Source organism: Pholcus phalangioides, unplaced genomic scaffold (genome assembly GCF_987345545.1).
Source record: "Pholcus phalangioides strain wild (caught in Gottingen) unplaced genomic scaffold, Ppha-v1.0 ptg000039l_1, whole genome shotgun sequence".
Lineage (NCBI taxonomy): Eukaryota > Metazoa > Arthropoda > Arachnida > Araneae > Pholcidae > Pholcus > Pholcus phalangioides.
In genome coordinates this window covers 24,876,613-24,893,136 of record NW_028301625.1, presented here as the reverse complement: position 1 = coordinate 24,893,136, position 16,524 = coordinate 24,876,613, and the positions used below count along the sequence as shown (strand labels likewise).

The 16,524-nt window shown below is 35.9% G+C and overlaps 1 protein-coding gene across 1 annotated transcript; it reads left to right on the top strand.

Moving 5' to 3' along the window:
* The first annotated feature begins 2,252 nt into the window (after positions 1 to 2,252).
* Positions 2,253 to 15,377, top strand: LOC149065746 (protein phosphatase 1 regulatory subunit 42-like). Its single transcript, XM_089253651.1, has 7 exons — positions 2,253 to 2,514; positions 2,896 to 3,035; positions 3,577 to 3,743; positions 3,975 to 4,113; positions 6,815 to 7,049; positions 9,027 to 9,152; positions 13,997 to 15,377. Exons 2-7 carry the CDS (start codon positions 2,898 to 2,900, stop codon positions 14,095 to 14,097), a joined length of 906 nt encoding a protein of 301 aa, XP_089109777.1. The 5' UTR covers positions 2,253 to 2,514; positions 2,896 to 2,897; the 3' UTR covers positions 14,098 to 15,377.
* Positions 15,378 to 16,524: the final 1,147 nt, after the last annotated feature.

Sequence of the window (16,524 nt, the reverse complement as noted above, 5' to 3'; positions counted from 1 at the left end):
ACGTTTAAAGCTTACTTGTAGTCAAGTGCAATCAAGCTGCAGAAGTATAATTGCAATCGAGAACTATCCAGGGCCGTTGCCAGAATTTTTTTGGGGGTGTAATAAAGCAATAGTCTTAAGTTATTCAAAACATGCCAGTCATTTTCTCGCATTTCGCTACGGCCATATAAATATTTTTATATAATCACACACGTGTGAAAATAATTTTAATTACTATCGAAATTTTGAATTTTTTATTGTTTGTCACTAAGTAAAAAGGGAAGGATGGTGCCTCCTGTTTTCAGGATTTTTTTTTGTGGCTACTCTGATTTTTTCAGAGCGTTACTGAATCATTTTTTTTTTCCCGTTCGGGCTGCAAAATAGCAAACTAAAAAACAAAAATCTCGAAAACGACGACGTCTCGTCGATCCTTTGACTTCTTTCGGCTCATCTGGAAAAATTATCACTGATTCCGCTTTGTTTACTGGCGACTGTTTCGACCGACAACAAGAACGATCGTGTGCCTCATCATGTCGAGCATCACATACACACCAAGGTCCACCCGTTGTTCCAAAAATGCGTCAATTGAGTTGACTCTAAACAAGTAGCAAATCGCCAGAAAAGAATCAGACTACATGCTGCAACAAGGCACGTGCAGACCCTCCGTTATTGACAATTGTGGATAGAGCCTGGACAGTGTATAGTTTGGAAAGAAAAAAGTCCCCCTCCGTTTCCGAGATCTGTTTCCAACCTTCTCGTGGTAGAGTGTGTTGAAAAAAAAAGAAATCGTTACACTATATATATAGGAGCGGGGTTCCAACCCACGCTCTCTCTCGAAAACCAGAGCTCAAATATGGCGCCTAGACCACTCGGTCATTCTGACGGAACCAACGTCTACATATTTGTGGGCAGCTGCAACGGGACCATAGAAGTATATTGCAGCAATCGAGAGCAATCGATTTAACCCTTACAGTGGCAATGACGAGATATATCGTCTAACTTGACGCGCTTTATTTCGGCTATCACGAAATATCTCAGCTCTTTAAGTTTCGAACCTTCTCATTTCGGCAATGACTAGCCCAACTACTGCGTTGAAGTTGTTTTTACAGTCAAACTTGTTTTCCATTCTCCCCAACCTATCGATTAACTGCCAGTAGACAGTCAGCTTTTGTTTAAAGTTTTATAGCAAAAGAGAGAGAGAGAGACAGTGTTTTTTTCCCGTTTTTCAGAGTATAAAAAAAGCGAATAGAATAATTAATAGAAAAAAGATTGAGTATTTTTCTCTTTCTTGTGTTTATTTTTTAATTATTATTATTCGTCCCGGGGAGGGGGAAAGCAATATCATCGCACAAAATCGGGAAACAAAATTTCTTTTTGTAGCATTTGTAGGCAGGTGCAACGGGGCCACTGAAGTATATTCTTGCAGCAATCGAGAGCAATATATTTATTAGTCATTTGCCCACATTTCACTACGGCCTTGGAAATATTGTTATATAATTCTGGAAGAATAGCTATATACTATTAAAATTTCAAATTCTAATATTTTGTGAAAGGAAAAGGGGGAATGATAGTGTTGTCTGTTTTCAGGTAAGTTTTATTGGCAGCCCTGGTTTTTTGATCCTATTGTGTTGAGACTGCGGCATATGAGCCGGATACAAGTTTACGCCTAAGCTCAAACCAGGGCAGTAACTAGGATGTGGCAACCGGAGCACTGCTCCCTAGCCGAATAAAGGGGGGGGGCAAAAAAATGTATACTTATTTCGCATAATAACAACCTTTTCAAAAAGGGCCCCGGGAAAAATCTGCCCCAGGACCCGGAAAGGCATACTACGGCCCTGGCTCAAACTCACTATACCTCAAATAATAAGAAGAGATCTTGTTGTGTAAAATGATTTGCTCATGACAGAGCCGCAATTAGGGGGGAGCAGGCGGGTCTCGGGAGGGGGGCGCAAATTTCATTCTCAAACCTTACCTTTAACATTACAAGGGGGCGCCAAAATGCGCACTTGCCCCGGGTGACCAAGCATCTAGTTGCGGCCCTGGCTCATGAGCGAAAAACTTGGCTTCCCATCCTGAAAAATATTCACGATCATGAATGAGAAGAACGCAGCTTTGTATACATAACAGCACGTAACTTGAATTTCCCACGGTCGTGAATAGAGGGCGATGCAGTATCACTATGGTGACAATCGTAAACATAAAACCTTTCTCAATTTCATACACATTTTCTTCCTTCGCAAAACATTTTTTGTCACTTTTTCTCAGTTGTAAGAACACAGTTTACGCGAGACGTACGTTCATAACTTGAAGCCAATATAAATAGTTGCTTACTTTTTTATTCTTTGTTTTCAGTTCATATGTTCCCATTCATAGAAATGATCAAATTTATGTATCAGAAAAATATTATAGAGAAATATAGTTTTTTTATCTCTACAAACGGAGCGAATAGGACGGGAAATTTTGCTTTGCATACTTTTTAGTGGAATTTTCGTTGATTCTCTTCACTATTCAAAATTGGATGCTCAAATAGAAAAGGTGAGTAAAAGTTCCAACTTGATGTCATTTTTTATCACTGGTTCTGAATAATCTATTATCTACTTAAATCATAATTTTATTCCTTATCTTGTATTTTTGGAAGAAATTGTTAACAAAACTCGATTTCTTTTCCTAATTTTCGCATTTGCCGCATTTAAGGGCCCCCAAATTTCAACAACATTTATTCTCTGGTTATTCAAATATTTCTGATCATAGTCTTATGATGCTGAAAACTTCTCCATGCTTGCCCAGAACCTCCTCAAGTCCCTTGATCAATCTATGATCAAGTAGGGTCTTGATCAAATTATTAAAAAAATCGAATGTGTTATACTATTTTCTGGAAAAATTAAGCTATATATGATTTCATTTTTTTAATATTAGGAATGGTCAAAATAAATACAGATTTGCTGATAAGATGTTCATCGCAACACGTGATTTCTGGTAGAGATGTAGAAGAAAAGAAAGATGTTCTATATCGAGTGACGCACTTATATCTTCAAGAACAAAATATCAAAGCCATTGTAAGTCAGATGAATTTTATAGAAATTTTCTAATATTATTAAATTGCGAAGTCTTGTACTGTCATGTTGCGCTAATTTTTATATAATTTAAAATGTTTTCTTTAATGTACTTCATATTCAATATAGAGGTGTGAATTTCAACTTCACTTCAAGAATTTTCATCCGGGAATCGAACTCGGTAGATGCCAAAACGAAAGCAGATGCGCTTGGCTTATGTATCGGCCTTGACTTTTAGTAGAGGGGACTATTAATCAAATTTTCAGTGGTTATGGTTACGATTATAGTTTTTGACAGAAAATATCATTTCAGTCATTTATGGACGTGCTTGACTTGTCATTGGGAAAAGTATGGCAACGAAAATTGGATTTAAGCGTGAGCGATGTTCCATGAAGATGGTTTTTGTTTTATACTTTCATCGTATAATTAATACTGGTCATGTCATTGAAAGAATCAGTTTTATTGATTCATGCCAATTGTTACGAATCGTTTCTCGTTCACATTTAATGATACTAATGTTGTTGTTTTTTTTTTTTTCATTCAGGAAAACTTAGAGCACTGCAAGAGTCTTTATGCACTTTACCTATATGAGAACAGAATTAAGAAAATTGAAAATCTTAATTCATTAGGAAGCCTCATGTTCTTGTATCTTCAACAAAACTCAATACAGACTATTGAGAATCTTCACGAGCTTAAGAATTTAACTATTTTGTAAGTGAATATTTTAATTATATTAAAAATTACTTTTAAAATTTACAAGCTGAATAAATATATTAATTTTGAAGAAGTAATTAAAACTTGATGATTTCTTTAATTTTTTCATTTTCATTTTTAATCCATGCAAAGTATCTTCCCTAGCTTCCAAAAGTACGTCTTGATTTTTAAAAATTCTTAAATTGATATATTATTACGATTTCTTAAAATTAATATTATTTATTATAGAAATTTGTCCCGCAATAAGATAAGTGTTGTTGAAGGTCTAGAATCCCTACATCAGCTGAAAGAGTTGTGGCTAGAATACCAAAATTTACCGCAGAACACTTCCATTACTTTCAATAGTTCGACCATCGTTGCCATTGCGGTAAGTCCTGGTAATAATATACTATGCATTTACTAAAACGCGAGAATCCAGTGATTTTCGATAAATTTTACAGAAAAATGCAGTTAAGTATTGTATAGTAGCCTACCTTATTAATTAATATATAAAGTTATATTTGAGCTTGAGGTTTATCTAGTATATGTATTCATTATGAAAATATTAGAGAAACTGAACTTGGTATATTTACATGCTACATGAAACTTGGTCAACTTTCTATTAGTCTTGAATTAAAATCCAAGAAATCTCTTGCATTTAGCTTTTCAGATATTCCATCAACTCTTAAAAATAATAATTATTATTATGCGAGAAAAAAATGTTACTAATTCATATTGGAAACCCCAGAAATCTGAATTTCTGCCCAAAATATTTCAAGTTGTGACACCAACTCACTCTTAAAGTAGGCTACAACTCATAGATAGGCTATATCGCATTTACGAACTGATTCGTTCGATCGTTCATAAATTGAAAATTTAATAGCAGTACTATACAAGCGGGAGATAAATATATAAGTTTTTATAAGAAAGCATACATGGAAATAGAAAATTAGTATTCAGTAAATGACGAAAAAAAGAAAAACAGACTTCTATAGCGGAAAATTAGCATGTTTAAAAATATCTTATAAATTAAGATTTAAAAAAAAAAATCATCCAAGCTATCAAGTTCTTTGATTATCAATCATTTGGTTTCACGGACAGACAATTTCGTCGCAGTCTGGGGTGGGGTTGATGCTGTGGGAGCCCGAGCACCCACGGTAACTTGTGGCACGAGTCCGAGAACCCTCAGAATTGTGTACGTGATTCGGAAAAAAAAATCAAAATTTCTTATATTAAACTAAAGACGACCACCCACAAATTCGAAATTAGTACCTACAGATTAGCTGGGTCCCCTGTAAAAGACATCAGCAGGATTCTTGGAATCCTGGAATTTCCCACAAACGGCAAATTCCTGGTCTCGGTATAGCGATAAGCCCCTCTAAAACGATATTTTTTTTTCAAGACTTGTTTGGGACAAGACCGCTCTTACCAGACGCGGGGCCCGGTGCAAAAATAATAGTGGGACAGAGGCGTCTTAATAATTTCGGGGCCCCTTAGTTCCGATTTTACATATTCTGTGGGAAAGGGGAAACGGCAAATCCAAAAAAAATTCATTCATTATAACAAAATATACAGGAATTAAAAATGCGAAAAATGATTAACAGAGACAATCCCAGCCCCAATGAAAATTCAGAATAAATAATAAAAACAATTCCAGACCTGATGAAAATTCAGAGGTAACCAGAATAAATATGAAAGAAATATTTCCATAATTGATGAAAATCGGAATTCCAAAAATTGAGAATTTACGAAAGAAATTATCAACGCGGGGCCCGGTGCGGGGCCTAAGGGTGGCTCTGGTTTATAAATACCTATTGTTTAATATTATACTGCGGCCTCCCGATACATATATTTTTTCTTGGCCCGCAGAGTATAATTTTTATCAGATTTTCTGTATATATAAATGTATATATATATCGATCTATCCCACACAGAACTACACAGTATTAATAGTTTCGGAAACAGAAACAGTGAGGATGCGGTGTCGCCATCTATTTTTTGAAATGCAGAGTAGTATTATATATTAACACTCGTTCTAAATCAACGTTTCTCAACCTATGGTCCGCGGGCCAGAAGTGGTCCGTTAAGGTGGGATAGACCAGTGTTTCCCAAAGTGGGTGACAGGGTCCGGAGCGGGCGGTAGAAGGTTTGGGTTTAGTATAGGATCCTATGGATTGGCTTAAGTTGGGAAGGGGCGACGGAACAAAAAGTTTTGGGAACTATGGGATAGTGGTCCTCAGGCGCACCTGAAATTTACTTCTCACTGAATGAAAATTATTCAGTTGCAACTAATATTAATAATATTCACATAGGTTCGAATGAAAAATTAGATCCACATACTGTAACTTGTGGACCGTCGAATTATTTCAAAAAATTTAATGTGGTCCTTGGGTTCAGGAAGGTTGAGAAACACTGTTCTAAATGATGTTTAACATATAAGTCAGTGTTTCTCAAACTCTCTTGTCAGTTCTCTCCCCAGCGTGGTCCAACCCTTCCGGGTAAATGGCTTACATCCCACCAGGGACAGAGCCTGGACCACGACTGGCCTTTCAGTGTTTCTCAAAGTGTGCGTCGCAGCTCTTGAGGGTGTCGTGGCGAGCTGGAGATACTGATTTGTCTGCCCATTTATGTTCGAAGTAGTTCTTTTATATGGGGGAAATGTCTTCCAAACTATTCTGTGGAGCAGCAGAAGAACCATGGATTGGGCAAGGGAGCCACGGGTGACAAACGTTTGAGAACCACTGTTATAGAGGATAAAAATCTTGAAGAAAAATGAATTAAATTGAATTGCCGAAGTGGCAATCGTATCATCTTGATTTTTTTTTCATAAACATATTCATATTCTACTGGTAAACCAACGATTAAATAATATGAATGTTTTTAGTTCTTTTATGTGCTAAAATCAACAAAATTGGTTTACTGCCCCCATGGCTCCGATATGGGGGAGGCTGATAGAGCTCTAACTCTTTAACTTGTGATGAATCTTGTAGTTGCCTGTTTTTATTTTGCGCTATAAATTTACCATAAAGTGGCTTATGGAAAATTCTGGCTTGGGAGCCTGTCGAAGATATTTTTTTTTTTCATTGCAGAACAATTTGAGACTGATCAACATATCGGGAAACAAAGTCAAAAGCCTATCAGAACTGAGGCATCTACGCAGGCTTGAAAACGTATCAGCAGAAGACAATGATATTCGTTCCTTACAAGATCTAATTGAGACCACTGCCTGTTGGAGAAGTTTAAAGACCTTGAATCTCAAGGGAAACAGCATCTGCAAAGAAAGGAAATACCGAGACAACGTGGTTGTGAATTGCTTGGAATTAAGTAAGCTAACAATTAATTACAGTCGAGTCTCGATAATCTGAGGTGAACGGGACCGAGACTATCTCGGATTACTGAAACTTGAATTATCCGAAAAACAATAGAAAATAACTTTCGAGGGGGGGGGGGGGGAGAAACGACGACACCTCCCTATATTTATTTTATGGTAAATAAACTGTATTAGCGTGTAGTAAAAATTAAGAGGATACAAAGTCTATCACTCTGGGCCATCCGCCTAGTTGGAACTTATTTTCATCTGATGGAATGGAATTGTTCCAACTTGTTTTCTTTGGACCTAACGTATTATACTTACTCTTAATTTCATTTTTTTACTTAATTTCCCTTTTTTAGTTAAATTAATTCACTGGCTTAATTCATTGAATATTAGGGTCAGCAGTCTTCGACGCATGGTTCGCAGGCCACATTTGGCCCTCGGATCTTTATGCCGTAGCCCGCCGATAATTTTTCAAAAAATGGTTGAAAACATTGAAAAACGATTAAATCTAGAATTAGTAAAATATTTTCGGAATTGATCAAAGAAACAACTTCGGCATTGATGAAAGAAATAATTATATAATAAATGATGAAAATTCAGAATTTTTTTTTACTGAAAGAAATAATTTTTGAAACAAATAATTTCAGAATTAGTGCGAAAAATAACTTATAAATGAGTAAGAAAAATAATTTCGTAATTTCTGATTGAAATTATTTTACAATCAATAAAAGACTAATTTCATAATTACTGAAAGAAATGATTTCAAGATATATTGAGAAAAAAAATAATTTCATAATTATCGAAATAAATAATTAAAAAAGAACAAAATTATTTTAATTATTTAATTATTAATTGATTTCAGATTAAAATTAATCTCAGAATTAATTAATCTAATCAGTAATTAATGAAAAACTTCTTCAGAATTGGTGAAAAAATTATTTCAGAAATAATCAAAATTGATAATTAATAAAAGAAATAATTTTAGAATGAATAAAAGTATCCTATTATTTCCCTGTATAACTCGTGGTCCCATTGGCTCCTCTTATAGAATGATGCGCCTTCTATGAAAGATCTCACTAAATTACATGAGTTGGTGGCCCGCGGGCTTCGTGAGAAGTTTTAGTTTGGCCCGCCATGTCTGAAAGGTTGAAAAAAGTCCCCTTAATTAGAGCTTTGAAGAGACCCGTGTCTGCTTTGTAACTAGGGATGGCCAGGGCTCCAGCCCTGGGAAGCTGATATGAAAATATGATTTTTTGTTTTTGTTTTTTTTTATTATAGATGGGCCTGTGAAAAATTCTGTCCTGGGGGACCGAATGAAGACCCCATCGTAGGGATCAAGACCCCTCCAGTTCCTGGTAAAAGTCCTCTTCAAATTAAAATTACTGGCATTCTTAAGAAAAAATAAAACAAAACACGTTCCTTCTGAAAACGCTCCTCTCTCGCGAAAAACAGAAAGAGTAAGGTTCTGAGAAGAGAAGGTTCTCTCGTATATACAACATTTTCCCGCTTAGTACGACTAATTTTCATGGTCTCAACTCTAAAAATTCTCATTAAGATTTCTCGTTTAAAGCGTTTTCCCGCTTACAACGTTTTTTCTTGACTTTTTTTTAGTAAACGTTATAAGCGGGATCCACTGTATATACCAGGGCGGATTCTCTCATCTACAGACACTCACCGCTTCGTGTCAGACACGGCAAACATTCTTTAACATAAAACCAATAAACGTATTCGTATCTATCGTATCGTAGCTGTGCAGGCGCAGACAGACATTTTTATGTTAAAGAATGTTTGCCGTGTTTGACACGACGCGGTGAGTGTCTGTAGATGTGAATGTACTCTTATACGGAACCTCGACCGTTCGAGATTCGAATTATCGAGACTACTATACGTATACGTGTTCACAAAACACCGAATATCTACCTTTCACGCGAAGAAGATTGCGTATCATTCAATTTCCATTAATAATATCTTGTTTGTACTCGTAGAAGAACTTGATGGAAAAACGGTTTTGGAAACCTACCGAGATTTCTTATTGAATTGGAGGAAAAACCAAGAATTATTGGAGAGAAAGAAAAAAAGTGATAAGATCATTCGCCCATTCTTAGAAGCACGTAAGATTGATTCATTGTTTATTTTACTTTCCGACAAAAATACTTACCGTATTCCCGCGCAGAATCCGGCATGCTGAAAAATTGAGAAACCACGGTTTTTCGACGCAAAGAATTGGTGATTTCCAGCATGCCAGATAAAAAATGAGGTCTTGATATTAGGATTTCAATTTATAAAACTATGTTGTTTTTTTTTTGAAATAACATTCATCTTGTTAATTAATTTCTCGTGTTAACTAAACACATATTGTGTTTTCATTTCTTAAAGTAAATTTTTTATAAAATAAAAGTAGCAATTTTAGGCAAAACTCCTTTTTATGGTTTTTTTTTTAAATTTTGTCCAGCATTACTGTAATTCAATTTACGCGTGTGTTTATTTATTTACGAAACCTTTCTCTCTCCTCCGGTAAAAAAATTCGTCATTAGGCTTCGATATCTTCATACAGCCAACACACACTTCAGACTTTTAATATTAACTCTAGCAGGAGTGCGGTAGCCCGGTCGATAAGATACTCGCCTAAAGAGCCAGAGGATGTTTAGAGGTATCACGAGTTCGATACCCGGTTCGTCCTTGTCAGGAAACTTTCCTGACACAGGGGTAAAACAAAAAAAACGGCGACTTGACCGTAGCAAAAAATTGCTACCGCAGGGAGTCCCCCATCGAGGGGTTATCGCACCAACCTCTCGATGAGTATAAAAAACAAGCTTGCCGTTCGGAATCGGCAATAAATTGTAGGTCCCGGTCTAATTAGCCCTAGTGTGCAGAAAATGACCGTGGTGCGACAAAAATGATTAACTCTAGCAAATATTAAAGGGTGGTAAAGGTAAACATAGTTGTGATCGTGAAATAACTTTCTGAAAAAAGTTGGGAAAAACAGCATAAACTAATGGGGAAATGCTTTACCCCCTCATTTATGCTGTTTTTTTCTCAACTTTTCTCCATTTTCTGAATTCAAATATCTCAGTGAATATTGCAATTAGGAACATGGTTTTTTGGCCTCGGGAGGGACAGGGCAACAACTTTTTAATTGGGGTTTTTAGCACACGGGGACTGCATAAAAAGTTGATGTCTTTATGACTTAGCTTCTGACTGCACAGGTCTGGGTTCGAGTCCCGGTTCGGGCATGGACGTCTACTAACACTAACAAATTCCCTGGTCAGATCATAAAGATCTCTTGGGAATACGTGCTCTCTGATCACACATTATTATTATATATCATATTTTTATGTGTACGATCAGGGCCGTCTTAAGAGTATCATGGGCTCCCGGGCAAACTGATTTTTCTGAGGATCTACCAAACAAATTTTCTAAAATTTCAACCAGATCTAATTTTTGTGGGCCCCTCTTCGCTTGAGGACCCCGGGCCGTGCCAGGTTGGGCCCATGCCTTAAGACGACACTGTGTACGATCCCTTAAAAAAATCACGTCATTTAAAGAAACCGTATGTCATTTGAAAACTTTTTGTAATTGGAAGTATACTTCTAAAGTCAACGGCTACAGAGTTAGTCCTACGGGCAAACAATTTGAATAAGCCTGTACAGGCCTAATGTCATTATATCGCATCATCCATCAGCTTATGGAATCGCCGGGACGAACATTTAGTGAACTCAGAGCCACCAATAGGGGTGAGTGTGCGACGGGTGTAGTCTCACCGGGCTCCGCACTCACGGTAATAAAGAAGTGAAAAAAAAAAAATATATATATATATATAATTAAAGTTCCCGTACTCTGAGTGGTTTTTCTCAAAAACTGCTTATCCGAATACAGCCAAGTTTTTAGAGAGACCATGGGAGAGAGATTTATGAAATAAAACAAAATAGTTCAATTTTAGACCACCAGTTGAAAAAGTGACATTTTTTCATAGAATTTTCCTTTTTCCCATGGACCACATAGCTTATACTGTATACCAAATTTCAATGGAATACGTCTACCAGAACGAGCGCTCTATAGGTCTGAATAGTTTCAGTATACTGACACTGTTCAGACAAATGTAGCACTCGTCAGTATACTGGCACTATTCCGACCCATGTAGCGCCCGTTCTGGAGAACGTATTTTATTGAAACTTGGTGTATATACGCTATATGGTCCATGGCAAAAAGGAAAATTCAATAAAAAAGCTCCCCTTTTTCACCTGGTGGTCGAAAATTGAATTTTCTTTTTTTTTTTTCAATTTCATAAATCTCTCCCCCATGGTCTCATTAAGATATCCTAAAAATTTGGCTGTATTCGGATAAGTATACTCAGAGTAAAGGAACTTTAGTTATAATCACCCTGTATATATCAATTTTTGTAATTTTTTTTCAGCAAGTTGAACAAGACGTCAGAGCTTCAACTAAGGAAAAAAATTATATTACGGAAACTCATTCGTCTTGTGAGGGGGACTCCGCCGTCCAGGGGGAATAAATGCATTTTTGTTTTTCATTGTGGGCCAAAGGGAGCCGGAGTCCCAAATCAAACAAGGGAAATAAATTATTGAATGGTTTTTCAATTCTCAAATTATTTTTTTATTTAATTATCCTGAATTTTCATTACTTCTGAAAGTAATTCTTTCATTAATTTTGTAATGATTTCTTTCATTAATTTTGTAATGATTTCTTTCATTAATTTTGTAAGGATTTCTTTCATTAATTTTGTAATGATTTCTTTCATTAATTTTGTAATGATTTCTTTCATTTACTCTGAATTTTCTTAGGTTGTTTCAATTATTTTTCTTATTCTTAGAATCAATATTTTAAATTTTCATTAATTTTCAGATTATTTCTTTCAGTAGATCCTAATTTTCACACATTAGTTTTAGAATTATTTCTTGCATTTTGTCTTTATTTATCATTAGCTCAAAATTTTCTTCCGTTCTGGCTTTTCATCAATTCGAAACTTTCATTAATTTTCGTGTTAGTTTACGTTTAAATTGTGTGTTTATACGTATATATATTTTTTGTATGGATGTTTATTCTGTAATAATGTATGAATTTTTCGACGGTGATCCTGCCCCCACTAAACTGTTAAGACGTCCCTGGCACCGCAATTATTTTCGCACCAGGTCCCGCAACTGGTAAGGGAGGCCCTGACTGAACTGACTGGATATCATATGAGCAAGTATTCAAGTGATATAAAAGTTGAAATACGTAGCCTACTGCCCGTCTCAAAAATCTAGGTAGTGCACTTTTCCTAAAATAACAAGAAAAATATGGCGAGTAAAATTAGCATATTTTAATGGATAATATCTGACGCATTTCTATATGTGTAGAAAAAAAAATCTACGAAACATTTAGAATATTTATAATATCGAAAATACAAAAAATGGCTGTCTCGAAAGTTTAGAGAAAATTCATACTTACAAAAATTATAGGCATTTAAATATGTAATAGACTTTTCATTTCTTCTAATAACCTCAAACACACGATCTTCCACGGATCTTATTAAATTCTGTAGGATTTCAACCTAAAAACTGCACCATGCTTCCTTGATAGAGCTCTTTAAGTCATGAACAGTGGAATATCGTATTTCACACATTTATTATTTAAGTATATTCCATACATTTGTAATAGGATTCAAGTCAGGACTCATCGCTGCCCAATCTAGAATTGATACATTTTCGCGATTAAAGAGCTTTTTTGTGACAGCTGATCTTTGAATAGGCACGTTATAATGTTGAAATGTCCAGTTTGGTCCACCTAAATCTTCTCTAATCGATAATGAATTGTTCTCTGGGGGTCTCCCTGGCATCAGAGTTTTGATGGCCAATTTCAAAAGTTAAGGAAACTTGACCATTCAAAGCTGCCCATACCATTATCCACCTCGCTTATCTGGTGAAAAAAGTTCTTCCCCTACTTTGAGCAAGTAGGAATTCTATCCGTCTGGGACAACACAATATGCCATGACTTCGGCAATTTTATTTAATCCCTTGGCGTACAAGCTTCTGGTGATAAATTTGAATGATCTGTATTAGACGTGCAGGCGATAAATGTGGTAGCCTCGTTCCACGTTAAAACAAGGAAGAAAGAGAAAAAAAGAAATAAGGGTGAGAGGAGGAACACAGTACAGAGATGATTGTATAAGAGGGTATAGTACAGGCCTTGCCTTTTCATCCTCACCTGTAGTTTTTTTACTTTTGTTTTCTTACTCATTTCTATGTTCAGTGTATAATAGAAGGGCTAGTTCTATATATATATATATATATATTTTGAATCTGTGTGTGTATGTAGGGGGAATGTGCCGGGAAGAAGGCGAAGAAGGGATAAGCATAGCAGAACCGCCATCATCGTTATCTCGGTTGTTCGTTATCAGTTGATTGTTATCTCGTTGAGTTATCACGATGGTGGTGAGAGAACAGAGGGGGAAAAACACGCACAACTTTGTATCATACGGTTTTACAATAAGCCTTCTCCCTGAGGAAAAAAAAGAAGTTGAAGAAACAGTCAGATAGTTTTAATTTATTCCACTGACGTTTGAACGCAATATTACGTCCCTGATTGTAAAGGGGTTAAATGAAAATCCTTCCGATAGCTTTCCACTTTTACAAGATCACGCCATACAGACGCTATCTTAGAAATTTGCATATAATCGGAAGTTTTTCTAAACTTTTAAAACAGCCATTTTTTGTATTTTCGATATTATAAATATTCTATAACATGTTCTTACGTAGAAATTGTTTTCTACACACGTAGAAATGCTTCAGGTATTATCCATTAGAATATGCTAATTTTACTCATTTTAAGAAAAGTGCATTATTTAAACTTTTGAGACGGACTGTATTTCATGACTAGTAGATTTCGGAAATTTTAATTCAATGAAATCATTTTTTTAAATGTTTAATTGACTCAAATAAACTTCTCTTATGCGCAGAGATTTTACCAACACGTCCAGGATCAAGCACTTGTCTCGTAATCAAAGATGGCAAACGGGATCCCAGCTTGAAACGGAGCACAAAGGCCAAATGCAAATGACGATCAAATTCCGGTCTTTTCAAGAAATATCATCAATACGATCAATTAGAGCAATAACAGAATATTGATATTCTTAGAATTGATTATATGTGGCCGAATCTTAGCGTTGTGTATGTATTGCACGTGGTTTACCAAGTGTTTCACGTGGTTTTAAAACGAATTTTAATTCCTACAATTTACCTGATTCCGTTGAAATACACATGTTCTAAGCCACACATGCTCAACTCATGGCCCGAGGGCAAAATGTGGTCCTCGGAGTCATCTGATGTGGCTTTGGACCTCAAACATAATTTTGTAAATATAAACTGAACTAAGCGGCACATTTCCAGATCGCTTAAATGACCCACAACTCAGTTCGAGAACACTCAAATGTTCCGCAGTGCATTCCCAAATCATTTAAGTGACCCACGGCATATTCACAGATCACTGCGGCAGAGTTGCACAGCCCTTGAGCGGCCCGCGGCATATTTAAAGATCACTTAAGTGATCCACGGCATATTTAAATATCACTTATGTGACCCACACCACAGTTCCAAATCACTTAAGTGACTCATGCATATTTACAGATCACTTGAGTGGTTTGTGGCACGATTCCAGATCACTTGATTGGCCTGTGGCACGATTCCAGATCACTTGAATGGCCTGTGGCACCGTTCCAGATCACTTAAGTGGCCTGTGGCACGATTCCAGATCATTTAAGTGACCCGCGTCAAAGTTTCCGAAAACTTAAGTAACCCGAGGCACAATTACTCGTGCCACAGTTTCGAATCACTCAAGTGACCTGTGGCATATTTAAAGATCACCGCGGCTCAATTCCAAAGCACTTACGTGACCCACAGCACAGTTCCAGATCACTTAATTGAGTGGCCCGTGACATGCTTTCAAATCAGTGAAGTGGCCCGCACTCTCCTAAAGGTTTAACACCCTTGTTCTGCGCTTTGCATTGAATAGCACAAAAGAGGAAAAAAAAATTGCTTTTTTTAATAGTTGAGATATACTTGGTAAACCAATGCACTTAAATTTGTGTTGAAATTTGTCTGGTAAATGCCCCTGTATTGTCGAATAATGTTCTTGATGTGAAATGTAAATCAATAAAAAAGACAATCAATATTTATATTACTGTTGAATAATGTTGACCAATTAGCATATCAAGATGATTCAACATGCAATGGACATCATTTATAATAATGGAGATTAACACATGTACAGATTTTTAATTAAGGGTTCTTAACTTATTTTAGCCATGATATAAAATCAACAAGACTAACAAATTCGTGACTCATCGGTCTATTTTTTAATTTAAAATTTGTATCAAATATTTTTAATTAACAAAATGTTTGGTTTTCGAAATTAGTGAAACCAGTGGTCAACAAGGCTTGAGCCCAGAACCCCCGAATTAAACGGAGGTAGGGGAGCAAATTATTGAAAGCTTCCACTAATTTTGAAATTATGTATTTCATAAATTTTGCATTTTCATTAATTCTGGAATTTTTTCTCCCATAAAATTTCAATTATTTTATATCAATTCTGGAATTATGTTCTTCTTTCATTAATTTCAATGTCTCAAATCATGTCTGAATTTTCATTAATGTTTGTTTGATGTGTTTATATTTTTATACAGATAATTTTGAACATTCCAGTGCATTCTGTAATTACAGTCGATCCCGCTTATAACGTTTTCCCGCTTAGTATGACGTATTTTCGTGGTCTCAAGTCTCTCATTAGTCAAGTAATTCTCATTAAGATTTCTCCTGTTAAAGCGTTTTCGAACTTACAGCGCTTTTCATGAGGGTTTATCGAAAAACGTTATAAGCGGAATCCACTGTATATCATGCCATTTAGGACGCCAACTTCTCCCCAAAATTACTGTATATAAAATCATAACTCACAAGTTCAGGTCCTGAGCAAATATGATTTTTTTTTGGGGGGGGGGCTATATGTAGTCTTCTTTGAGGCAAAGGCGGATGCAGGAGGAGAGGCATGTGGGCCGTCTTCAAAATTCAATAGTCAGCCAATTATGAGACCCTGGGCACGTGCCTCGTTTGCCATGCAAGAAACAGGCACTGATTATGGTGCAGGTAGAAAATTTGTATAACTTCAATAACTACAAACATTAATTAATTTTACTTATGAAATACAGTTAAACCTCGATGTAACAATACTATGTGGACCAAGAAGGAATATCGTTGTAGAGAGGTTATTCGCGACAAAATTATAATTGATGAATAAAATTCAGTTAGTTGTCCAACACTGTAAAGTATATTACCCCACAGCATTTTTGTGTACTACACAGTAATTAGCTTCACGGCAATTTCATTTACGCTTTCGGACTAAGGATTAACTCAATCCCGGAAAGTGAGCAATTTAAGTAAATTTAGAGGCATTTAATAACAGTTAAAGTATTAGTATTAAATAGTTATTCGTATT

Coding starts and splice junctions, on each gene's coding strand:
- LOC149065746 (XM_089253651.1), top strand. CDS start 2,898: ATGGTCAAAATAAATACAGATTTGCTGATAAGATGTTCATCGCAACAC. Junction 3,744..3,974: donor CTTAAGAATTTAACTATTTT/GTAAGTGAATAT, acceptor TATTTATTATAG/AAATTTGTCCCGCAATAAGA. Junction 7,050..9,026: donor TGTGAATTGCTTGGAATTAA/GTAAGCTAACAA, acceptor TTGTACTCGTAG/AAGAACTTGATGGAAAAACG.